The sequence below is a fragment of the Protobothrops mucrosquamatus genome, unplaced genomic scaffold (genome assembly GCF_001527695.2).
Source record: "Protobothrops mucrosquamatus isolate PMUCROS unplaced genomic scaffold, P.Mucros_1.0 scaffold1716, whole genome shotgun sequence".
Taxonomy (NCBI): Eukaryota; Metazoa; Chordata; class Lepidosauria; order Squamata; family Viperidae; genus Protobothrops; species Protobothrops mucrosquamatus.
This window is the reverse complement of record NW_015387864.1, coordinates 94949-121915: the sequence shown is the minus strand read 5'-3', so window position 1 is coordinate 121915 and position 26967 is coordinate 94949. Positions and strand designations below refer to the sequence as shown.

The 26967-nt window shown below is 37.9% G+C and overlaps 1 protein-coding gene across 1 annotated transcript in view; it reads right to left on the bottom strand.

Moving 5' to 3' along the window:
- The window catches only part of RGS6 (regulator of G protein signaling 6), a 94816-nt gene that overhangs the window by 33777 nt on the left and 34072 nt on the right, over positions 1–26967 (bottom strand). The window contains exons 2-12 of the mRNA XM_015822884.1: positions 25563–25613; positions 23366–23472; positions 20828–20879; positions 16508–16572; positions 10468–10544; positions 8093–8174; positions 6474–6548; positions 5887–5985; positions 5189–5250; positions 2773–2883; positions 1084–1209 (exon numbers count right to left, since the gene is read on the bottom strand). Of these exons, the coding sequence (XP_015678370.1) occupies positions 1084–1209; positions 2773–2883; positions 5189–5250; positions 5887–5985; positions 6474–6548; positions 8093–8174; positions 10468–10544; positions 16508–16572; positions 20828–20879; positions 23366–23472; positions 25563–25613 (907 nt within the window). The remainder of the gene's footprint in view (positions 1–1083; positions 1210–2772; positions 2884–5188; positions 5251–5886; positions 5986–6473; positions 6549–8092; positions 8175–10467; positions 10545–16507; positions 16573–20827; positions 20880–23365; positions 23473–25562; positions 25614–26967) is intronic.

Genomic DNA, 26967 nt, shown 5'->3' with positions numbered 1-26967 from the left:
TGGGAGATTGACCACATGTGCTCTGAACAGCTGGTCTTCATGAGGAGACCACAGGATAGCACTTTTCTTTGAGTCTGAGAGCTGGGAGACAAAGGTATTAGCCACCTTGCTCACCACCACAGCAAACCCCTTTAAAGGCCACTGAGTTCACAAACCTCACTTTCTCATCATTTTCAGAAATTGCCTATTAGCCATTTTCAAGCTATTAGAAACCTCTTGGTGGTTGGGAAGGCGTTTTCTTTCTTTCTTTCTTTCTTTCTTTCTTTCTTTCTTTCTTTCTTTCTTTCTTTCTTTCTTTCTTTCTTTCTTTCTTTCTTTCTTTTTTTCCAAATCCCACCAAAATATCCTTGAATAAGGATGGTTGCAAATAATATTTTAGACTCTGTGAATCTCTAAATAGCCATTGGAAGTGCTATAGCAGTGGTTCTCAATCTGTGGGTCGGGACCCCATTTGGGGTCGATCGACCATTTCATGGGGGTCGCCAAGCAAGGCTGTCCGCCATTTTTTTTGTCCGCCATTTTTTTTATCCGACATTTTTTCCCCCTTTTCCGGCGGGTGCCTTACCTCCCTTGGGCTGGGCCAGCTGGTGGTTGGCCTGCTCCGTCTCTGCCGCTTGCCAGCTACGCCTCGGCCGGCGCAGGGGGCGGAACCACGCATGCGCGGCGCTCCCGGGCAGGGAAAGTCCTCGACTTACGTCCGGTTGGGTAGTCCTCGACTTATGACCGGTTTAGTCCTCGACTTACGACCGGTTTAGTCCTCGACTTACGACCGGTTGGGGTCGTGGCATTAAAAAGGTTGAGAACCACTGTGCTATAGGGTATTACTGGAGAGACACCAGACTGGGAAGCAATTGTCCTTGGGGTTATCTGAAGTCAAGTCTGACTTGATGACACTCAGCCAACTAATCTAAAGCTGGATATAAAAGTGGGATATAAATTAATTAAATAATCTATAGACCAGGGTTAAATTTCTTCCTTGTGAACCCTCCTGTATTCTCCCTTCAGTCCTTATTTTTGAGCCAGTGAATGCTTCCCTTGTGTGAAACCCCCAACCACTAGAGTGCTGTATCTCCAGCTTCTCACCTGAGGTTTTCAGAACTGAATTCTGATTCCAAAAATCGAAGAAACTGGTCACGCCCCACAGGATCTTTCAACACCTCATCTATAGAGAAGCCCCATCTCTTGACCCGATGCTGCGAAGGCTCTTTGCTACGTAAAAGGATAGAGAGGAAACCATTGCGGCCATCAGCATGTTTTTTCCTTGTCAAATCTTCAAATATTCATTTGGGACGGCTCAACTGAAAACTGCTTGCAGCAATACATTAATGAAACTGGAGAAAATGCTTGCAAACACCTGTTTGATTTCTGAGAGCAAAGGAATCTGTATGTATGAAAAGGGATGGTGTGTTTCCCTTTTAGAAACACAGAGAAACACACTGACTAGGTCAGGGGTAGGCAACCTTGGCTCTTTTATGATTTGTGGACTTCAACTCCCATAATTCCTGAGCCAGCATGGCTGGCTCAGGAATTCTGGGAATTGAAGTCCATGAGTCATAAAAGAGCCAAGGTTGCCTACCCCTGGACTAGGTAGTACTTACGAATAAAAGGTGGATGTTAAATGTCATAAATATAGTATGCTATATTACATGGATATAGAATTGCTGTTCTATGGATTGTGAAGTCTTTGATCAGTGGTAGTTCTTCCTCATGGAAATGGACAAATAACTTTTACTGACTTCTCAGGGTCTGGGGGTGTGGGACCACATTAAATTTTCTTGCAGTGGAAGCATTCTGTGCCTTGAACATGCCCTCAAGGTCTTTAGATTTAATCTTATATAAATCACCCTGACACAGCATGTTAAACATGACTTAATGTTAACCACGGTTAAAGTATTCACCCATCAAAGTTTCACAGATGATGGAGCACAGCCAGTTAGAGCTTTTAGTGATAATTCTGGTTGGTATTCCAACAGATTTACTCTCTGGTCACCTTTGTTTTCAAAATAAAACCATCTGTATCCTCTATAGGAGCAATAGCAGATACTTTCCTTCCCTGCACTGTTTACCTGGGAGACTAATAGTTGTTTAAGCATAAACTAACCATTAATTCAGAAGATAGCTTAATTAGCTAATGTATGACAAACCAAGGTTACAGTTTGTTTTTAAAGCACTTCTCTATAATGACAGCTAATAAAACATGACAAGCCATAAATGTCTCTGGGCTTATTTTCTGCAAAAAAAAAAAAGCATTTTGTGCATATGAATATTGTCATACGTTTCATATTCTTTGAAAAGTTCAGAATAAAATGACAGCAAATGTCGTAATAGCATAGTGAAATGGTCCCAGAGAGAGAGAGAGAGAGAGAGAGAGAGAGAGAGAGAGAGAGAGAGAGAGAGAGAGAGAGAGAGAGAGAGAGAGAGAGAGAGAGAGCGAGGGGGGGGGNAGAGAGAGAGAGAGAGAGAGAGAGAGAGAGAGAGAGAGAGAGAGAGAGAGAGAGAGAGAGAGAGAGTTCTAGCAAGGGTGGGGTCAAAGGGCATTTGGTTTGGTCATACCAAGTCTTCTAATACAACTTGCCACTGTTATGTCATAGAGATCTGGTGTAGGTTTACCAGATATTGCTTGCTGGAAACAATAAAATCCTATTGAACATTTCAACTTCTTGAAGCCATCTAGTACACATCTGAATTTTTGTCACACACATCTGGTAGTCTTTGCTTCTTAATACAGAACAGAATGAAGTACCCTTTAAAGAGTGGTTTGGGTTTTTTTACCTTGTTTCCAAGTCCCAAAACACACTGTCATCATTTATCCAGGGATTGGAAGGTTCCGCAGGAGTTATAAAGGGATCATAATCAGTGTACTGCTCTGAATAAGCAATTAAACTGTAACATGAAAAAGAAAAACAAGCACACTGTGAAAGTTTTTAAATGCTTTAAATGTATTTTGTATCTCTCTATATTTGAAAATAATAATAATAAAAAAAAACATGGCTGCTAGTGAGAAGTTGTTTTCTCATGAATCTGTCATGGAAAGGATGATGTTATATCACCAGGCCTCAGAATCACAATGTTTTATAACTAACAGAAGTTCTAGCAGTTCAGCCTCAGGGTCTTTTGGCCCCTTACCGTCTGATCTCATTTCATTAACTGCATTTCACAACCACCACAAATTAGGAGTCAGAAGAGGGAAAAGCTTTCGCTTTGGGATATACAGTATGCAGCAACTGAAGCAATGGGGGAAAAAATGGGGTGGGTGGGTGGGTGTCAACGCTCTGACAACTGATGAAAATTGCAGCCATTTTCTCTTTTCTTTTAACATGCTTTTTCTGGTATTTAGAAATCAGATGCAGAAGGGGGGGTTGGGATGAAAGCTCGAGTTCAGCTAGCCATAATAATAACACTGCTTTGTGGGAACCCAAGGATGAGCTGATAATGTTTTGGCAGGCTGAGGAGCTGGGGAGAAAGCCCACGTTTTAGGCTAATTCGAGAATGTGATTTATGACAGCTTATTGTGGGTGGGAATTGCACTTTGTGCAATTTAGTTTTTGGGTACAACTATGTAGTGCCGATACTATGTTTCCTGAATAAAATGTTCTTTAAGGAAGAATTTTTGCCTTGAAGTTCTTTTGATGGGTTTCATCTACCAGAACCATGACATGAAGGAATGAAGGCACCGTTATCTGGAAAGACTATAGGAACTGCACAAACAATGCCACTGTGAATGGAATGTTTTCTAATGCAATGGTAAGTGCTGCAGGAAATTAAAAATAATGGCAAGAACAATGCAAATGGCATTTCAATGCATTTGTGTTTATTTCAATCATTTGTGAATCCATCAGACATCTGAAGACTCTTTAAAGAACATTTAAGGATTCATGTTGGTTTAGCTTTGCTGCATTAAAGTTTCCTTCTTGCTGGTTTTATTAATTCATTTGATTGTGGTGTGGTGTCATTTGTTTTTGCTTGTGTATGATTTTCTTTGTTCTTCTATTACATTTTCACATTTACTGTTTGAACGAACGGATTCTTACTACGGCAAAAGGCCAGCAAGCACATTTGTTTTCTTAATTGTGCATATCCAATAGCTGTAAGTGAATAAATACAGAAACTTGCACTCTTGAGATCCCTAGCTCATTTTGCAGAGCTCCAATGGCTAGTTCATAGAAATAATTAGTTTATGTTGATCCTCTGTTTATTAGAATTAATAAAGTACAGCACAGGAAACAATACTCACGTTATGTCAATATTGACATGCTGAAATGTAGGTTAACTATATTTACAGCTTAACAAAATGAATTCAGAGCAGTTTAACATGCCATTTTGCATACCAGACACTAGAGGTTGTTCCAGTTCAAACTGCTGTATCTATACTTATGTATCTACCTAACAATTCAAGGGATGCAGTACATACATAAACAGTCCAACTAGGATGAGATTTTGTGATTAGCGGACAAATATGCCAGGTTTATAGCTGAGGTCATGTTTTTAAAAAGCATTACTTAGAAGAACCAGTGTCCAAGTGAATACTTTGGTCAGATCTTTTTGCATCCACAAGACAAAGTGTGGAAAAGGGGGGACAACCAGTTTAACCAGTCTGACATTCATGTACATGACAGTAAACAATAGTTTGATGTTCCATCCAACTTTGTTTTGTCTCAAGCACTGCTGGCTTTGATTTTATCTTATATTTTTCTCTCATCAAAGCTTAGCTGTAATGGGCCGATTATTTCAAGATGATGGAAAAGTCTGTTGAATTGTGTGGGTTGTGCATGGGAAGTATGAAAACAACTTTAGACTGTCATTCTAAATTGCATTTTTGTTATTTGTAGAAGCTTTTCATTAATCTTATATCTCAAGAAGGCAATAAGGGAAACTGGTAATTTTGTTTAAGAACATAAGAACTCAGCTGCCCTGATTTATATGATTGTTTTGAAACAGCAATATAGACACCTCCTATAATAGAATATACTAGACATAAAATAGAAAGTCCTAGTTTGAGCCAACTCTCTAAAACATGTTTGCAAATCAGGATCAAGCTGTTGAAATAATCTATTAAGTCAGCATATATTAATGGGAAAAGCATGCATATACCAGCAACTAATTCCTGAGGTCTGAAAATATGCTTTTGCAAATCTTGGGAGGGAAAAATAGCAACAACAGTGATAATAACATGAATTGGAGTGCTTACCTTTCCGCTACTTTAGACATTTTTAAACAATGCCTGTCTATCTGAACGTTCAGAAATGATATCTGAAGAAAAGAAATGAAAACAGCTCTTGAAGAAACAACTATATGTAGCTGCATAGACATGCAGTTATCCAGTAATTTTATTTGATGGTTTACACCAGTGTTTCTCAACCTTGACAATTTTAAGGCATGTGGACTTCAACTCCCAGAATTCCACAGCCAGCAATGGTGGCTGTGGAATTCTGGGAGTTGAAGTCCACATGCCTTAAAATTGTCAAGGTTGAGAAACACTGGTTTACACAATTCGCATCATAATATATTGAAAGATATGGACTCTAATCCAATGTATCCAAGCATTCTGCTCTATATTTGGAGGGCATTTCCCCCCTCAACTTTAAGTAAGTTTGTTCTTCTCTATGTTGCAGATGTCCAAGATCTCCAAGGCTTTCCAACTTCGTTATTCTGGTATAAACTATGCAGAACCAAAAGGGAGATGGCAAGGAGGATGAAGGATATGGTTCAGCTGATTTACTAGATAAATCCTCCCTCCCCATAAGTGTAATTATCGGAAGGAATACATTTCTAACATCTTATTTACTCAAAATTATGTCCCACATCTGCAGAAATACTTTTTTTTTAAAAAAAAATCAATCCATTTCTCAAATGCAAAAGAAGCAGTTTCAAAGCCATTCAGCTTACTTGCTTTCGGACATCATCTTTTGTTGTTTTGCGAATTGGCTGGGAAGGTATATGTGCAGGACTTTGGGACTGACTGTCTTCTGTAACTCCATAAACTGACTGTAATAAAAAGTTGAAAATAATTTGGTACATAAGGGTGATCACCAGTAGAGAGAGGTTTCACATCCTTAAATGACTAATGATAGCATTGATTCAAAAGGAAGATGAACAATGCATTCTCTAATGAAAGAGTAGACAGAAAAATGAAGGAGGAAATGGCTCAGTGGTTAAGACATTCGGCTTGTCGGCTTCAAGACCCGGGTTCAAGACCCGAGCATCATGCAATGAGGTGAGTGCCCATCTTTGCCTAGCTCCTGCCCATCTACCAGTAGGTTTATCTCAAAGGCTTTTGTATAACGTCAAAAAAAACAATAATTTCATGCCAGTCCATAAAGATTTATAAACATTTGCCTGAAGTGAGGATTATTTTTCATTAGGCTGATGTCAATGTCTTCTTAATATAGATCATCACTAAATGTATCCCATAAAAATCTCATCTAGCATGTTTTACAGGTTCTTTGGAGAAGAGAAGAGAAGAAGAGGCTTGCCTTTTTGACCCTCTGTGGATTCTTCATTCGCCGACATTTTCTGATGTCCATCTCTGTGGTATTCACACAACCCGGCTAGGGAAAAAACCCACAAACAAAAATATTAATCTTGTTTAATGTTTGTACTGCCTTTCATTTTCTACAGACCAATGATTTCAAACGCTGACTTATGGTGCAATTAGAATTGCATTTTTAATCTAATATTTGGAAGTTCATTTAAAAATCACAGCAGGCTAATACAGCACAAATTAGCTTTCAATGAGGCTCACTTCAATGGAAGAGTGGATGTATCTATTTTCTGTTTCCAGGGCATATAATTGTCATTGGGTGCACTTTGCCAAAATTCAGTGCTATTCAGATCATAACCATTTGCTTTCTCCACTTAATTTTTGGAGATAAACTACTCTTTGAACCCTGCTTTTATATAATAGCTAGGTTCATATATTGTGCTAAGCCTTCATCATTTGCTTTTTTTTTTTTTTGCTTTCTGAACTAACTGGGACTTATAGCTAGTTCGCAAAATTCAGACAACTACTAGTCTTTTTGCTGTCATCTAATGATCATTCGGAATTGGGCAGCTGAAATATATGGTAATAGCCTATGTAAGTCATAGTTCAGCAAATAATACCTTAGATATTCACTCATACTTTCTATCATTTGTGTGATGGAAGCATGGACAAAAAAAATAATTGATTCCTTGAGAATAAACAGGACTTCCTTCCAGCTTGCACAGCATTGCTCAAATTAATGGTAACTCATAGTTGCAGTTGCAGTTCACATTTTATTGATTTATGTCTTTATTGTTCTATCAAAGAAACAATCAAACTTCATGAGCTGGATAAACACTTCAATAACAAAGGACAAGATAGTCAAACGTTATGTACTCATAGAAACGAGAATCAATAGTGGAAGAATATCCTTAATTAGACCTATTTTCAGCACCAAATGTCCTTAATTTGTCTATTTCCAGCATCAAATAACTTTCTTAGACCTCATTTGTTTTTCTCTTCCTGGAATTGCTATTTTAAGCCAATTCCAACACTTGAACCAACCAACAAATCAAGAAATCATTTACTGGAATACAGTTTCCATTTTGTCCAAATATAGAAAGTATTATAAACAATTTTAAAATAAGGCAGGATAAATCAATTTTAAACTTTGGTTTAATATCTTGGCTCTCATCCATTTCCCTTACTATGGTTAACAGGTTTGTTTGCCAGCTCATCTAAAGGTGAAGACATGGGAGTAACTTTTTGCAGCAGAATATGCTTCAGATCTCAAGATATAATAACAGCATCCGTATGATGACATCACCATGCGTGGATCATTATTTTGATAATCGTAGTTTTCAATACTGTTTTTATATGATTTGGCACGGTATCTACTAGCAGAGGAAACCAAGAAGGATAGTGGAAGCACGGAATAGGATCTGGAAGTGATGATGCCCTAAGAATGGCTTGCTAGGTTCTGCCAAAGAGGTAGTACCCCCAACTAATTCTGACTTACTTGGTGGCCATTAGATTGAAAAGATTGCCCAAAATACAGATACATCACAATTGTGCTTCCAGATGTTTTATAATTAGCTGATTATAAAAGAGTAACACATCATTGAATCTTACCACTGGCCTATGAACATCCCAGAAAGCTCTTTCTTGACTATCCAGAATCTTCCTTTCTGTCTTATCCTTTTTTCTGTCAATTCTAAAAACAAACAAACCAACAAATTGGTCCAATAAATAGAACCAAAAGCAGTTTTTGGGTGTGATCCTGATTTGTATGAGTATTCATATCAGTCTTCATTATGAATTTTTAGTTAATAAAATCATGCATAACAGAGTATCCTGCCATACAGTTCAAACTACACCCCTCTCTCCATCATACTGTATTTACATGTGCAATTAGTCCAGTTTACAATTAATCACATTACTGTACAGGGTTGCTCAGGATCTTAGGCTAAAATGTGGTTGGTTAATTTGGCTCAACATATAATGTGAATACAGATAGTCCTTATCCTACAATTGGGATTGGCAACTTGGTCGCTAAGCAAATTGGACACTAAATAAAACTGTGATTGTGCTAAACTTTCCTTTGCTTTACAGAAATGGTCATAAATGTGAGGACTAGTTGCAAAGTTACTTTTTCACCACTGTCGCAACTGTGAACAGTCACTAGAAGAGAGACAGTCACTAGAAGAGAACTACCAGTACAACCAATGGGCTATTTAAGTTTTGCAAAAAATACCCATCTAAAATTTTATACCAAAAATATAGTATTTCTACTGTATAACCATCCCTCCACCCACCCACCCACCCACCCATCCCCCCAAGAGTCAATTCTTTGCACATATAGCTAAGAGTTTTAAACTAAAGCCTGAAATTAGTTTTAGTGGTGAATAAAAATATACCCAGACTAAATACAGCCTCCATTTGGAGAAACACGGCAGTTAAGCTAAGGCTAAATTTTATTTTATTTATTTATTCAGTTTCCATAGCCACCCAATTCAACCAAGTGACCATATAGTTTTACTGGATCTATATTATACTTGTTATAGCAATCAAAGATGAATATGAACTAAGTATTTATGCCACCCCTTCCTCCAAAATGTTGACAACTCCTAGAAAGGAATTACAGGCTATGTGATAGCCACAACAGTTAAACCCTGTTAAAATTAGGCCCATAAATCGAACAGCTTTAGCAGCAAGAGTTTAATAATCAGCATCCACTCTTATCCATGTGGTTGACACTGATTAATACAGCTCATTTAATGTTGCCTGAGGCTTTAGGGATGCCCAGCGGATAGTAGTGGGAAAAAACCTGTCAGAGCAGAAAGGCCATGGAATGAATTATTACAGAGGAAACATACCACATGTGTGTGCGCATTGACATGCAGTGTTCCAATTGCTTTATAAAAATTTATATTTATTTCTAAAAATAAATAAATACTGAAGACAGCAAGACTCAAATTAAATTTAATTCTTTTTTTAATTGTTATGTTAATAAAGTAATCTGTAGCAACATCACATACTTGTGACCAGTGTACTGCATGGCTGAATCAGTGGATTAAGCCACTAAAGGTTTAGTGAAGTAGAGAGAAGACTCCAGTTTTAATTGGCAAAATGATATTCAAAGCTCAAATACATATTTTGGGGGGCAGAGAATGGGTTTGATATAATGTCCCCCGTGTCTTTCGGTATTTCAACAGTATTTCCTCTTTTCTTTTTTTTTTACATGGGTAACATTTTGTAGTCCTTGCACTTATGACCATTGCAGCATCCTTGTGGTTACCTGATTGCACTTTGGGTGCTTGGCAACTGGCAGGTATTTATGACGGTTGCAGCATCCCAGAGTCATCTGATTGTCATTTGCAGCCTTCCCAGCTGGTTTTGAACAAGCAAACTCAGTGGGGAAGCCAGCGGGAGGTCTCAAGTCTTGGTCATATGATGTCTTGCTTAATGACTATAGAGAAATAAGATTGTAAAATCAGGTACAGCCATGTGATGCTTCTCTTAATGATGGCACCACTTTAATAACAAATTTTCCATTTCCAATTATGGTCATAAATCAAGGACTACCTGTGTTCCATGCTTATTCTATGGATTGATCTAACCCTGGGGTAGGCAACCTTGGCTCTTTTATGACTCGTGGACTTCAACTCCCAGAATTCCTGAGCCAGCATAGCTGGCTCAGGAATTCTGGGAGTTGAAGTCCACGAGTCATAAAAGAGCCAAGGTTGCCTACCCCTGACCTTCTCAAGTCTTGAGCTCAGATTTCTTCCCTCTCCAATATGCCAGCCAAGTTGCGGCTGTGTTTTCTCAAAGAATTCTTAAAACTTTTCTAATACCAAGTGGAAAGTAAGCTACAGAAATACTTTCAGTTGTGGGAAGACAATTTAACCTTAAAGCATAAGCCTGAAATAGTATATTTCATCATTACCATGTATTCGGTATCATCACAATTTTCAATCATCTGACTTGTTTTACTGCAAAACACCTACTTGACTTGTGCTTCAGCTTGCATAAAGATGAATTCCCACTTTCTGGCAAAAGCTCTCTGAAGCCTTGCTAAGTTCTCCTAAGAGGAGAGAAAAACAACAACAACAACAGCAAAACAACAACACAAGAGTAAGGAGAGCTAACAATGAAAAGAATCACCGTTAGGAAATCTGGTTATTATCTAGATCCCATTAAACTGAAAATTAAAGTAATGAGGGAAATGCCAAGAAGAAAATTTTCACTGGATACAGGAGAATGAATTAATGGGATTCGTACTTCATGTTTGTACATTTCTTGATGTTTTGAACCTTGAACCAGTTTTATTCTTTTAGGGTTCCCCCCCCTCAAAGATAACTCCTATGATCCTTATAGTGCTCCCCATGCATTATTATATATAATGAAAATGGCATCTCTATTGTCTCACTGATCTCATGGGGGCAATTCCAATAAGCCCTTACTAACTTCAGTGGACTTTTAAATGTACCCAATTTTCAAGTCATTTGCACCTATCTGAAAAGCGCCATGCTTCGTTCCCATGTTGTTTAATCATTATGTGTCCATGTAATGCTCACTCTTTTCTTAAACATTAGCCTTCTCATACTTGCGGCCTTTCAAAAGTATTGCCAATTCTGTAAAATGTAATCGCAACACATTTGGAGGGCCCCCAGGCTGGGAAGGCCGCTATATTTTGCTGATGCAATGATCTAAACCATGGCAATAAGGATAAACCACAATCATTTAACAGAAGTCTCTTATCTAATGTGATATGTTGACAGGGGTGGATAAAAATAATTGATTCAGGCATCACAGTGGGATAGTGAAATATTGAATTTGCCATTGAAGATACAAATCCATTATGTACAAAGTGTGTAAACTGAATGCTTTGAATTATTGGCAGGAAGATTTTAGGCTAGTACAATTCCCCACAAGAATCCAGATGCCCAACAACCTGAAGCAAGACCTTAAATATTGAAATGTGAAATTCACTGCCTACTGCATAATACGAGCCATACTTTTGAAATGCAATGAATTTACATTAAAAATGTTAAATAAGAGTTAACATGTGAGGGAGAAAGGATGTGGCACAGAAAGAAGCAAAACCAGTTCTATTCCAGCCATAAGAATTGGTGTTTTTAAAAAGAGCTTTTTGTGTTATATAGCATTAACAATGACAATAATAGAGTTGGAAGAGACCTTTGAGGTCTTCTAGTCCAACCCCCTGCTCAGGCAGGAAACCTTATACCATTTCGGACAAATGGTTGTCCAGTCTCTTCTTTAAAACTTCCAATGTTGGAACGTTCACAACTTCTGGAGGAAGGTTGTTCCACTTATTAATTGTTCTGTCAGGAAATTTCTCCTTAGTTCTAGGTTGCTTCTCTCCTTTATTAGTTTCCATCTGTTGCTTTTTGTCCTGCCTTCAGGCGCTTTGGAGAATAGCTTGACTCCCTCTTCTTTGTGGCAGCCCCTGAGATATTGAAACATTGCTATTATGTCAACCCTAGTCCTTTTCTTCATTAAACTAGACATACTCAATTCTAGCAACCGTTCTTTATATGTTTTAGCCTCCAGTCCCCTAATCATCTTTGTTGCTCTTCTCTGTACTCTTTCTAGAGTCTTTTTTACATCGTGGTAACCAAAACTGGATGCAGTATTCCAAGTGTGGCCTTACCAAGACATTATAAAGTAGTATTAACACTTCACGTGATCTTGATTCTATCTCTCTGTTAATGCAGCCTACCACTGTGTTGGGGTTTTTTGGCAGCTGCAGCACACTGCTGGCTCATACAGTATTTAAGTGATTGTGCACCAGGATGCCAAGATCCTTCTCACAGTTACTACCACTGAGCAAAGTAGCACTTATACTGTACCTGTGCATTTGATTTTTCTTGCCTAAATGTAGAGCCTTACTTTTTTCACCATTGAATTTCATTTTGTTAGATAGCGCCCAATGTTCAAGTCTGTCAAGATCCTTTTGTATCTTAAGCCTGTCTTCTGGAGTGCTGGCTATTCCTGCCAGCTTGATGTCATCTGCAAATTTGATGAGTTCCCCATCTAACCCATCATCATTGATGAAGATGTTGAAGAGCACTGGGCCCAGAACAGAGCCCTGGGGCATCACACTACACACTTCCCTTCATGTAGATGCAGTTCCATTGAAGATGCAGTTCCATTCTTCTGTGTACTTACAAAGATCAGTACAGATATAGTTCTTCATTATGTGAGCAATCAGTTTGTGGTGAAGGTGGGGAAATGATCTAATTAACTGATGTTAATTAATGAGTCCGACTCTTAATACTTGCAAGAGAACTGAATTTAGTGCTATGCCTCCTCTGTGGCTATACCATAATGTGACTGTGGATGCTGAATAAGGCTTTTGTTGATTTGTCAAGAATATTCATGATTATAGTTGCATAATTCACTAGCTAATGGTGTGGAAATGATGATAGTAGATGGGTGTAAGAATAAATACACTCAGAAAATTGCAATATGGTGTGTAAAACTGTCCATATAAATGGTTGGCTGATTTCAAGACAACTGGTAATTCTGCCCAGGTTGCGGGAAGGAATGTAAATTTAAACCTCTATGCATGTCAAGCTATGCAAACATCAATCATCACTGCATTTAACAGGGACTAGGTGAGTTAAATAGCTACAGATTTTTCAGCATCCGAGGAGTTATTTTTTGTTTTTATAAATTTCCAAAATCCAGTTGAAGATATGTTGTCACAATGCCAAGAGGAGAAAGTAGGTGAAGAATATTAATGCTCAGTGTGGTCTTCCTTTATTTTTAGGCTCTTAAACTGTAGGCATAGGAAAACAGAAGAATCTTGATCATTTCAATTCTAAAGGTTGAAATACTGCTTTGAAGGCCTCATATAATTTGGAAATAATAATGATAAAGTTGGAAGGGACCTTGGAGGTCATCTAGTCTCCAACCCCCTGCTCAGGCAGGAAATCCTATACCATTTTGGACAAATGGCTGTCCAGTCTCTTCTTAAAAACTTCCAGTGTTGGAGCATTCACTGTTTCTGGAGGCAGGTTGTTCCACTGGTTAATTGTTCTAACTGTCAGGAAGTTTCTCCTTAGTTCTAGGTTGCTTCTCTCCTTGATTAGTTTCCATCAGTTGCTTCTTGTCCTGCCTTCAAGCACTTTGGAAAATAGCTTGACTCCCTCTTCTTTGTGGCAGCTCCTGAGATATTGGAACACTGCTATCAAGCCACCCCTCGTCCTTCTCTTCATTGAATTAGACATACCCAATTCCAGCAACCGTTCCTTGTAAGTTTTAGCCTCCAGTCCCCTAATCATCTTTGTTGCTCTTTTCTGTACTCTTTCTGGAGTCTCAACATCTTTTTTACATCGTGGTGACCAAAACTGGATGCAGTATTCCAAGTGTGCCCTTACCAAGGCATTGTAAAGTACCAATATTGGTGCACATCAGTGTAAGCATATTTTACAAGGTTTAATTGTAGTAGATTTCTGGGTGCAATTTGAAGTCCAGATTCCAACCTAAAAAGCTTATCGCTGGCAAACAGAGGTAGATGCAGGACTGCCTTCTCCAACTAGAATATACCCATCCAATAAAGTTATCCCAGGAGAAACTGTGAGTGATGGTCCATTTTCATGAGGTGATGGAGTTGAGCCAGGAGAATTTCTTGATAATAAATTTTGTACTTTGGAAAAAGCTCCCTTTGCAACTTAAATTAAACTCCCTCTGAGGTCCTCTTCTGGAAATTAGTTAAAGCAGAACTTTTCTGTAGGGTGTTTGGGGATTAATGGAAATTGCCATCTGTGTTATTGATTGTTCTCCATTTTAATCTTTTTTACATTTAAAAGGATGTTCAGATCTGGTTTAAGTACAGATTACTTGGAAGCAAACAAGCATTGAGGTCAGGGATTGGATTGGAGGGGTGAAGCAATGATGGTGTTGTCTTAGAGCAGAGCTCCCAATATCACTCCTGGCTTAGAGTTACTGAATCTGATTCAGCAGTCACTATTTGGGAATAGAGCAAGACTATCTCAGTCTTCCCCAAATAGATGTCCTGCAACATCCATCCTTCCCTTCTAAAGAGATTTATGGTCTAACTCCTCTGAAAAACACCAACTTTTGCCAGGACAAACAACATGTTAGTCGCAGCCACCACGAATGATGCTATCCTCAACCTTTACGGTCAATGCACCATAGGAGTAATACATCCTATGCTGCAGATATACAGATATATTTGAAGTATGAATGACTTGCCTTAAAAGAAGTGTCAGTGCAATTAATAACCATATTTTGAATCTACCTAATAATCTGAATGTGCTGAGTTGTCAAACCTGACTCAACTCCATAATTGCACCTGCTGTCACTCGCATTTTGCCAAATAGCAAGGGGAGGGCAAATTCCTAAGGAGGGAGGGAAGGCCCAGAATGCAAGATTGCCTTCTGTTGCCAGCGAGATGTCAGACAGCAGAGTCAAGTTATGAAATGTCTGAGTGGCACAGACAGTCTTTTCCCAAAAGAAAAGAACTGAACCCAATTGGTAAACTATGAACTTTGGATGGCCCAGAGGGAGGGAAGGGGGGGTTCACCTATGGGGCTTTCGTGGGAACAATCCCAGAACTGACTTTGCTTTTGCTGTACGTACTGTAGATGGATCTTTCAATAAAGCTACACTCTTCATAAATTAAAAGAGCTGAGAGTTTCTTTGGTTGAATGTGCCAAATGGGACGGTTGACATGAGTAGGCTTACACATTACCAGGAGTAGGCAACCTTGGCTTTTTTATGACTTGTGGACTTCAATTTCCAGAATTCCTGAGCCAGCATATGCTGGCTCAGGAATTCTGGGAGTTGAAGTCCACAAGTCATAAAAGAGCCAAGGTTGCCTACCTCTGCACATTACAATGGTGTAATAATAGAATAGAATAGAATAGAATAGAATAGAATAGAATAGAATAGAACAGTACAGTACAGTACAGTACAGTACAGTACAGTACAGTACAGTACAGTACAGTACAGTACAGTACAGTATTAGTATAGTATAGTATAGTATAGTATAGTATAGTATAGTATAGTATAGTATAGTATAATCACAACTGGTTTTGACTAAGGCCAAGTAGGCACTGGTCAAAACATAGGGGCCATAAAGGCTTCTCTTCTTTCCAAATATTTCCAAATTTTTGCATTGGTAGGAGGTGATGCCATCAATCAATAGGGTCTACAGTCACCATATCCATTTGAATCAACACTGAATAGTATAATTATACTCCATGAAAATTATATCACATTATACACATATATTTTCATATAATGCAAAATGGGCAGAATAGACTCTTAAGAGTTTCTAGCATTTTAGCAAGCAGCAACCGAATGGTTTTATTTATTTTTTTATTTTAAGTAGCATTAAAAATATAGCATTATACTCTGGTAATGCTTTAGTCCTTTGAAGCAGTATTATAGAACTACTCACTCCAATAAAGAAAACTTAAAATCATTTAGTGCACATATTTTCCCCAGATCCTGTGGGAAACGGTGAAAGAACCAGAGTTATCTATGTGGAAACATTCTTAAGAAACTGTTCAGTGAGCCTCATTTATAGGTAAATTAGAGTGTGTTTTTTTTCTTGAATGGCCACATTTGTAAAGGGGAATGAAGCAGAATGAGCAGAAATTTTTCATAAACATTTTTTTATAAAAAGCTATGGTGCTTGCTTACAGCAAAGTATCCAAATTCAAGTCCACATTCAACCACAGAACTGACTGGTTTTTTACTCTTCCCACCACGTCCCCATCTTCCATAAGGCATTGTTGTGCAGGAATAAAATTAGGGGTAGACTTCTATGTAAACTGCCTTAAATTCCCTGACATAATATAAATAAAACATATTCCTTCTCCCTTCGAAAAGGAAAACATGTTTCTTTCTGATATTGCCCTTAAATCTACATAATTTCTGAATAAATATAATCTAATAGAAGTCTTTTTAGACAATGATGCTGCCTATATATCAAATGACATTCAATTTTGAGGTTATCACACTTTGGAACTATAAAATCAATATACCCACTGCTTCATAATCTGCCAGTTCCAGTCTAGCTTTATTCTGCATGGTCCTCTTGCAAAGATAGATGGCTATAGAGAGAAACAAACAACAGCAAAATACACCATTAAAGATATGTGAAGGAGGAGGAGGAGGAGGAGGAGGAGGAGGGAGAGGCAGAGGAAGGGAAAATGGAAGAGAGAGAAGGAATCAAGCAACTCCTCCTGAAATAATTGTTTCTGCTAAGACAATGGCATTCTCATACATGTAGATGCAACACTGAGAAAACTGCACCTTTCTTTAATTAAAGAGGCTACTTTAGGTTTCAATCAAATTTTCTTCAACTTGATACATTCATAATGCAGTTAACTAAGGAGTGGAAATTCTAGTTCCAATTACCAAAATTATGCGACTGTAAAGTGCAATATCAAATAACCCCATTGCTTAGCAACAGCAACCCCAGTAGTCCCTATTGCCATTAGCGCCATTAAGTGAGACCCACGGGTCATTAAGCAAAGACCTCCTCACAACTTACTGCTGACTTCCAACAAGCCAAATCAATGGCGAAGTCAGAAGGAAACTGCAAGTCCCGGACATGCAGCCTGGCCAGTGGTGGTTCCATAAGTGACCATGCGAATTGCCTTCCAGACCAGGAAACGGTACATAATTAGCATACAATATGAAGTTGTGCAAAAGCCTTTTTTCCCCCCATGGCTACTCAGAAGTAAATATGGAACATCAATTCTTAGTGATCGCATAGATCAGTGTTTCTCAACCTTGGCCACTTTAAGATGTGCAGATCATTTCCCATCTCCCAGAATTCCTCAGCCAATATGGCTGGCATAGACACAGACATATCCTTTCTCTAGGATACTTTCTCCAACCTGGTCTTCAGACCTTCCAACAGTGATAGAATATACCCATCACTGCTGTAATCAGGTCCATCCACCTTGCTGCTGGTCATCCTCTTCTCTTTTCTTAGCTAGGTTTTTGCATAATGTGTCCCATAAACAATAATTTTGAGCCTGGTCATTTGTTCTATGAAAAATAGAATACACCAAATGCAAAATGTGTTCAAATCTGGGTCATAAGTACGCCCCAGATAGGTCTATGAGAATTTTGAATGGACGCCAAGCAACTGGTTGTACGTTGAGGAACGCCTGTAGAAGAAACACTTCCCAAAACCTCTCGTATTATGAATACAGGTACATTTGATTTCCTTTGCCAAGGACCAGGCTGAATGAAAAAGAAATGATTTTATCATTTCTGTATGAGAGGAGAGCTGTAGAAGAGACACTAATAGTGCACAATAACAGCTAAAGGTAACTGTGCTGACATAGTTTATGCTTTAGTACTAAGTCACTTAGCCATTTAATACAAAATCTGTGGTTTATTAGCTCATAAAACATGGTTATTTCTTTCTGTCAGACCTCAGCCTCTACTAAAAAAAACCCTATCACCCGTTCTATCTCCTCTCTTTCGCCCTCCTTCTGTCTCAGGGAAGTGCCATTTTCATTTATTACTATATAGAGATTGCTAGTTTGGGTCAGATAATAGTTTATTGATCAACCACGTATATATATTACCATTTATTTTAAAACAAATTAAATTCATCCATGGAATTGAACCTAACTTTTCCTTAGGCATAAGATTAATGTTGTTATACAGCAATAATCTTGGACAGTGTTTCCTCTGTTGAATAATGTAGCCCTTGTCTGTAAGGAGGGACAGCATTCAGACCAACTGTCTTAAATGAACAGAACAGGGTCTCTGTTCAATGCTACATTTATGTAACTGTCCTAGACAGTGCTGCGTTTTTTAAATAATTGTAATAGACTAGTAACAAATTATTAAACTCTTTACTTAAGTTATTTCCATGCAGTTCAGAATAAAATAAAATTGGGGTGGAAAACCTGGCACATAGACCAGGGATGGGCAAACTATTGTTGGCCACGAGTGGCAATTAAGATGTTTTAGGAGATATGCACCCCAATAAAAAGGATTATGATGATACAAAAAGGCGCCCAAGAAAGCAAACGAATTAATTTAATGACCACGTGCAGTCTTACAACCTAAGATTGTCTCCACTCACTCTGTTTCATATGCCCATTTGAACTGAAATGCTCAGCATGCTTCTCTACAGAGGTAGTCCTTGTTTAGTGAACTTCGGGACCGGCAACTAAGTTGTTAAGTGAAGTGATCAATAAGTGAACCTGTGACTGTGCTTAGGATCTTTCTTCAGTTTTCCTTGGCTTCACAGACCCGAGAAGGTTGCAGATGTGAGGACTGATCACAAAGTTATGTTTCATCACCACTGCAACTGCAAACAAGTCACTAAATGAGGCAAACACTGACCAAGAACTACCCATAATGTGATCTATGTGAATAAAGATACTGCAGGTTCCACAACAGGATGCACATATAAACATATATGAGTTATCTGGTTTTAAGGTGCTGCCCTGAGCTCTGATGAATGCATGGAGAGAGAAATAAGGGACAATACTTATGCAATCTTTCCCCATACTGTCCATAGTATCATTCTAAGCAGAAACATCATATAAAAAGACAATGCAACTAAGATACTTTAACTGAAATAACACACTACCAGCTGAAAGTGCACAACCTGAAAATTTATCCAGTGAAATATATAAGGAAGGATATCAAATCTTATTTAATATATTTGGGTGAAATGGTGGGTCTTCCAGGTGAGCTATTTTGAAAGGGTTTTATGATTTTCAGAAGGGACAGCATTTCAGAATGAAGGTGCCACCATTGAGAAGGCCTCTTAGCAAATAACGACAAAATAGTTTCCTGGGTTTTTAAAGTTGCACATAGAAGAAATTCCTCAGGCAATTTTGCCAACATGACTCTAGGTAGTGCACAGAGAGTTAAACCCCTCACCCCAACCCCTCAGAATACAATTTATAAAACTAAACATCCTGAGACAATAATTAGCCTGGTTTAGCTAATGAGCATCTGTTAGGTATTCTGGCCTCCAGTTGTTTAGGGCATTATATCAAGAGTCAAATGAAGAGGTTCAGTAGCTAATTGGCAATCAATACTGTTGTTTCCACAATAATACAATATGCACCTTGGCTGCAAAAGAAGTGCTTTGGACAGGATGGTAGTAAAGAAAATTTCTGGGTGTAGGGAAGGCTTCTTCAGAAATGGACAGACCACTTCCTTAAAATCTGGAGAGAATCCTCCATCAAGTAAAAAATTATGTTTACTGGTCTTTGGAAATCTCCAAATCACCCCCTCCCACTTTGTTTGCTTGAGTACGCCAAGAGGTTAGAAGTCCGGAGAGGATATGATAGACTTAAACAGCCATAAATGTCTTGTTCTTTTTCTTAGGCCTCATAAATTGAAAGTGATCTTATACAATTACTGTATTAGTCCTCAAGTCTTAATGTAGCCCTCAAGCCTTGGCTATGTTGATAGCCTTGGAGTCCTAAGTGACGGGGAACTTCTCATTGTTATCCTCCCTCTCCTGTGGGTTGTATTTTCACTTGTTAATAAAGTTTTTATATTATACCATTTTTTTGTTTTTATTTTTTGTTTTTATGTATTGATTCTCGTTCACTGCCCAGAGACCTTTGGTGAGGTGCGTGATTATATGAATTTGATTGATAAGTTGATTGATAAATATTTCATCAAAAGCATCATTCAAATCAGCATTGTCACTTTTTTTCCTTGAAGGACTTTGCTTTTGATAAAACCCCCTTAAGTGCAACCCTCTCAGCCATCAGCCAGTAGGTGGATGGCAAATACTTGCAGTGCTCAGCTGTCAGTCAGCTCAAGTCCAGCATATAACAAGGCCTTCTCTTCTTCAAATCAAGCAAGCTGTTGTTTAAAAATGGAGGGAAAGGGAGTAAATTGCAGCTTCAAAGAAAATCCTTTTATATGTTCTGCTAGGGCAGGGGTCCCCAACCACCAGTCCATGGACCGGCACTGGGCCGCGGCATGCCAAAACCCGAGCCGTATAAACAAGCGAAGCCCCATCTGTGGGATGCAGGCAGCACACAAAACCATGCCCCCTCTCGTCCGCAGAAAAACCTGTCTCCACGGAAACGGTCCATGGTGCCCAAAAGATTGGGGGCCGCTGTGCTAGGGTATTTTGCTTGCATTATTCCTGCTCACCATCTATGCAAATGCTGGCAACTATTGACTTTTACATCATGAAACCAAATATAGTAGCATTCTCCAATATGTAGTTGGTATTACAACTCCTTGGATTATGAGTCAGCATGATACTCTATAATGATATTACTCTATACTTTCTTTTAGAGTAAAATGATTATCAGAGGCAAGGGGTTTATATAAGAGGCATTTCAAAATGAGTCTCACCATAGTCCGTGTTTTCTGGTTCCCAACAATTTGATGGCCAGAAGTATGGAGCCTGAAAAACAGAAAATAATACTTTATCTTGAAGATGTAGGTATTCAAACATCTATACTTCTTCAGATATTTAGGCAGCTTAAGTGTCAATGAAATAAAGAAATTCTTCTTAATTATTTTAAGGCATATTTTTTTAAATAAAGAAACCCAAACTAATTTTGTATAGGTGTGATCGCCTATATGCATGCAATACTAGAGAACAAGAGATCACACCAAAACATCCTACTTATTAGGATCAGTATGATTGCAATCCTATGCATATAATTCCAATTTACAAATCACATCACATTTTTCTACCAGCTGAAATGCAAATTAGAAAAAGGCAATTTTGAAAAGAAGTGCTACAGTTTGAGCTTCTATGATGAATTAAGAAGCCCATCACGGAAAGACATAGTAAGCCTTTGTTTGATTCTCTTTCATATCTCCTGATTTCCCATGGGATGGTTTTTTTTCCACAAGCCATAATAACTCTTTTAAAAAGATTTATTTCTTCATTCATTTCTTAGAGAAAGAATGGCAAATAGATTCAATTCTTGGGGCCCCTAGGGTGGCCCATGTTACACCACTGTTCCATGAGCTGCACTGGCTGCTGATTTGCTTCCGGGTACAATTCACGGTGTTGGTTATTTAAAGCCCTTCATGGCATGGGTCCAGGTTATCTGAAGAGCTGTCTCAATGGGCTTGACCTGCCCCACCCATGCTAGCAGAAGGGACATGCTGCAGGCCCTGTCAGTCAAAGAATTTTGGCTGCTGAGGTCCAGGAGAAGAGCCTTCTCTGGCGTAGCTCCTGCCCTTTGGAACAAAATGGTATCTGTACACACTCTTACCTGACCTTCCATAAGGGCCTGAAGATCTGGATCTGCCAGTTGGGGTGCCCCATTCTGGAGGTGGCTATTGGATTAAGAAAAGCTTCCACCTCTCCCCATGTACTTCATGCTCCCCTCCTCCCCATCTTTTTCTTATTTTATTGTTTTATCATTTTAATGTCTATCCATTTTAATGTTTGTAAGCCACACAGTATCGCCTCTGGATGAGATGGGCAGCACCATCTAAATCTAATAAAATAATAAACTTACAAACAAACAAACAAATAACCATGTTCCATGGTTTCTCCAAAGAAGTTCCTAGAATTGTCTTTCCCAGTCTTTCCCTTCCATTACACTAATAAAGAGAAATATTAATAAAATTATCATCAAAATGACCTTTTCAACCATTGTTACCTGCTGTGTGAATACTTGGTCTAAAGAAAATAGATATAAGAGCGTAATGTTGCTTTCCATGTTACAATATATATATATATATATATATATATATATATATATATATATATATATATATATATATATATATATATATATATATATATATATATATATATATATATATATATTTTAAAAAGCTGTCATCTTTCTTCTGAAAAAATATTCTGTATGCATTAGAATGTTAGGATATTAATATTCCTTGGAACTGTATCACCATTACTGCCCCCATATTTAACCATGCTAGGAAGAAAGGGAGGTATATGCAGTCATAATTTAAAAAAATGACATTATCTAGATCAGGGGTGTCAAACTCTCCGCATCACGTGACGCAATGTAGCGCAACTTTTTTCCCCTTGCCAGAGCTGGGGTGGTTGCGGCTTCCACATGGGTGGGGGCGGCTTCCGCATGATGCATCCAGCCTGTGGGCCAGCAGTTTGACACCCCTGATCTAGATTAAGAAGAAATTTAAATGAATATTGGATGGCAGCAAAAACTTGGGGAATTTATTCTGTGTCTCTTGCTGTTATCTAGTGGTTGACATCCCTAGAAAAGTAGATGGTTGCCTTCTGTTACTAAAGATAAAAAGCATACATTTGTCAAAATTCAAAGATGCAACTATTGACAGACAATCCTGAAGAAATTATATCCATTGTGTTATGAAGAATTGGAAGTGAGTGATTAACTTAATAACAACATTGATACTGATCTGATAATTACAACAAAACTGACAAGCAATCTCTTGCCACGCTTTGGAGATGTCAGATGTTATATGAACAGTGTAGGAAAAGGAATTAAGCCTGGTTTGGAATATAAGGAGACAAGCAGCAATTATCAGTGATAAATAAAATACTGTAAAATAATTTTAATAAATCAATAAAACATATACTTGTCTTTGAGAAAGTCTGAGGTTCGATTCTTAGCATCTCCAATTTAAAAAAGGATAAAAAAAAAATACACTAACAGGACTAATACCCCAAAGGTTAACAAAATATACAAAGCTCTTACTATCTGGAGCAAAGTAGATTAGTTACGTTAAAAGACAAACAGTTCTATGGTGATGTTGAACAACTGGAAGAATCAGACAAAAGTTAGGATAAGGTAGGTATACAACAGGGTGTTTTATTCTAGATTTCTTCCTCCATAAAAAGTGGAAATTGGAGGACTTCAGCAAGGAAAGACATACCTATCCAGTCTGTAATTCAAGTAAAGAAAACAGATTTCTTACTTGAAACCGATAAAAAGTCCCATCATCCTTTAAAGTCAGCACGTGATCGGAAATTGGAAAAATATATCCTTGTGCTGCAATGAGACTTCCCATATGTATTGATTCAGCTGTAAAACAAACAAACAAACAAACAAACACAAACTCTGTCAGACAATTATGCTTTTCAGTAGTCAACTTGCCAAACTTGGGTGGCAGGAATTTTCTGACTAGATATGATGACATCAGTGGTAAATTCAGCAAAATGGAAGTGCAACCTCTTTATTCAGCTTTGGGCCCTGTGTTGGGGGTGGATTAACAGTTAATCATCACAGGTACAGTATATTTTATTCACTTAAATAACATCTGGCCACCCATAACTGATTCCAGGCTGTCAAACAAAAGGGAATAAATATCTGGATGATACATTTCTACTGGAAAGACCTTTTATACCAGAAATAACAATGTGGAGCAATGATGCAGTTAGAAAGGTAACATTTGTCTATCTTTGCAAAGGTAAATAACAATTTCTGTCCAACGGATGTTATAATGTTCACATGGCTGGACACACAAGAGACTACTTAGGAAGCCAGATGACTCCATTTGTTGCAGGTGAATGAGACGGAGCAAAATCTGGCCCATCCGGAAACTTAATAGAGTCCAGGCACTCAGGGCCCTTAATTCTGCAATCCAACTGAATCTCACCTGTACATTTATCATTCTGGATTACAAGGTGAGAGACTTCTCGTGGTAGTGGTATTAATGCATACTGTATATTCAGATCTTATGGAAATATTAAAATATAAAAACAGTATATAAAAGATACAAATTTAAAAAGATACAAGGATGATTAAGACATTATTAGAATTGCCTCCAGGTGAGATGGGCAACATATAATTTGAATGAATGAATGAATGAATGGATAAATATTAACATTTTAATAATTTTAATAACTGTTAAAAGGGGTAGGGAGGGCTTTCAGCCCCATGGCTGCATGCTCCTTATGGGCTCCCTATGCAAGGCTGCAGTCATGTTTTCACTTCTTTATGGAAGGCCAGGAGGGTGTGGGCCCTGCTTCACCTCAGGGGGCAGGGGGGAGGAATTCCACAGTGTGGGACAATGTCAGAGAAGATCTTCTCCTTTTCCTCCTCCAAGTCCACCAGTCAGAATTCTCTAACTGACAGGGTTAACTGACGGGTCCTCAACATATCTTCCCTGCCTGACTGGATGGAATGGGCCACCATGATTACCTGCTCGAAGAAAAAAAACCCATAAAACTTTTAATAAAACAATGAGAGTGATGTAGTCTGAATTTTGGCCTCTGTTATATCAAGCATATCATCTTCATTCTAGCCATTGTCTATCTACTGCAGGATGAAGGCCTCTTCTGCATGTTTCCAACCAATACGATCTTGAGCTTTCTTTTGCCAATTGGGCCTGCAATACTTCAATATACAACATATCAAACTTATATAGAAAGCCATACCTTTCAGGGGAGAAAAAAAAGCTAGGAAAAATTAGGAAACACCAAGGGTCAACATGTCTTGCTATGCTGCCTATACACTATCATTTTCTGAATCTGAGAGATTATCACCAGCAATTTCTGTTTTTTAAGATTCTTTTTAAGTTTTTGTTGTTGTAGCATTCTGAAAACTTTTTCTCTATATTGAGAAAAGTTTTTTTCTATATATTTTATATGTAGTCTATTTCCTGCTTTATTGCATTTGCAAATATAATCTCAATCTTTACATCTACCTCATTTAATAATGCATCTATATGTATTATTAAAGTGCAGCTATATAGACATTGTTTAAAAACTCCAATCTTTCCCCATAAAGTTTCTATTTTTTTTTTTCAAAATAGGAATAAAGTAAAAAAAAAATAGCACCTTGGAAAACAATGAAACCTCTGCCCCTTATCTTTAAAATAAAGTTCACATTTGGAAATAATAATGTTCCAAAGTTATTAAGAATGTATGTGATTGGTATTTTCTTTTTTCACTTAGCTTTCCTGTCTAGAATAAAGAAGAACATTCCAGAAGAGTGTATTCTGGAATCTAACTTACCATTTCAAGATCAAGATTTGACTTGGAATCACTTTCTCAATCAAAACTTCCAAATAAAATTTTGATTTTTCATCTTTAGATCACAACATTTACTATTGCATTTCATAATGACAAGCCTCAAGATAATGCTTCCTTAGAATTTAATGAACAGATTACCTAGATCTTCAATACTGAGATTCTTCATAAGCCACTGTACTATGTCAGCTCCTGAAGAGAGAAAGAGAGAGAGAGAGAGAGAGAGAGAGAGAGAGAGAGAGAGAGAGAGAGAGAGAGAGAGAGAGAGAGAGAGAAGGGAGGGAGAGAGAGAGAGAGAGAGTTAAAAAGCATAACATAAACCATACATAAGTGATAATTTTCAGATGTGACAGCTGTTGCTTCCAACAAGAGAAAAAGCTTATTCTTCGAGCTGAGCTGTTGCTGTCATATCTTCTGTAGTCAATATCCATAAAATGCCTTCTCCTAGCTCCATCTCAGTTTCATCATTAGAATTAAATGATTGTTAAATGACATCCTTGTTTCAATTCAAGTGAATATATGTAGCCATATCCAACAAGGGGTTCCTCAAAGCCATTTGACTCAGAGGCAGGGTTCAGACAACACAGTAGATTATGCTACTTGATTTGTGGAGCTTGTTTTAACATATTATGTGACTCTGGCCACTGAATTTATTTGGGCTTAGCATTATTATTGTTTTGGTGATAATGGTTGTTAAACTTATATCCCATCTTTATTTAATAAAACTTAGGGGAGAATATATTTTGCTGTCTACTTTGTTTTCCTTGTGAGGTGAGTTGGGCTGAGTGATTGGTCCAAAGTCACCCATCCAACTTTCATGCATAAAGGGCTAGAACTCAATAGTCTCTCAGTCTATAATCTAGCATCTTAATCTCTACACCAAATTGGGCTTCGTTCATACACACACATGAACCTATAACTCAGTCATATATCTCCCCAAGCTTGTAAACATTAATGATATATCTCCACATGCTCTGTGAAGAGAGTCACTTAGGTGAGATGGGTGAATATGAATGAATGAATGAATGAATGAATGAATGAATGAACAAATATACAGTTACGTTTGCTAATTTGTTTTTTCTGCTTAGCATGTTATAGGAACCCAGATGGAATCTGATCCTTGAACACAAAACCACATATCATTGCATAGGAAAGACAAAAACAAAACTTAACATCATTCCAACAATGAAGCTCCCAGACTAGTTCGCAGAGTACTTAATTATGAATGCCCTGATGCAAGATTTGCTAACAGTTCACAGCAAGAATTAAAAAAAAAACACCATAAAATACATGTATCAAGAATTATTTATTGAGAGTTTGCAAAAGAAAAAAATCATGGTCACCAGGCAACATCCTATTGAGGACAAGAGTGTCCTGAGAGAATAGGAAAAGGGCTGTCATGTACACGCCATCCTAGTGAATCTGCACAGCCATAAGGGTGGATGAGGCCAGACTAATTCAACAAGGCCATTTTTGTGATCTTCTAAAATACAATTTTCAAATCACTTCCATTCTTCTTCTGCCTGAAGGGCAGTCAGTAGGCCAT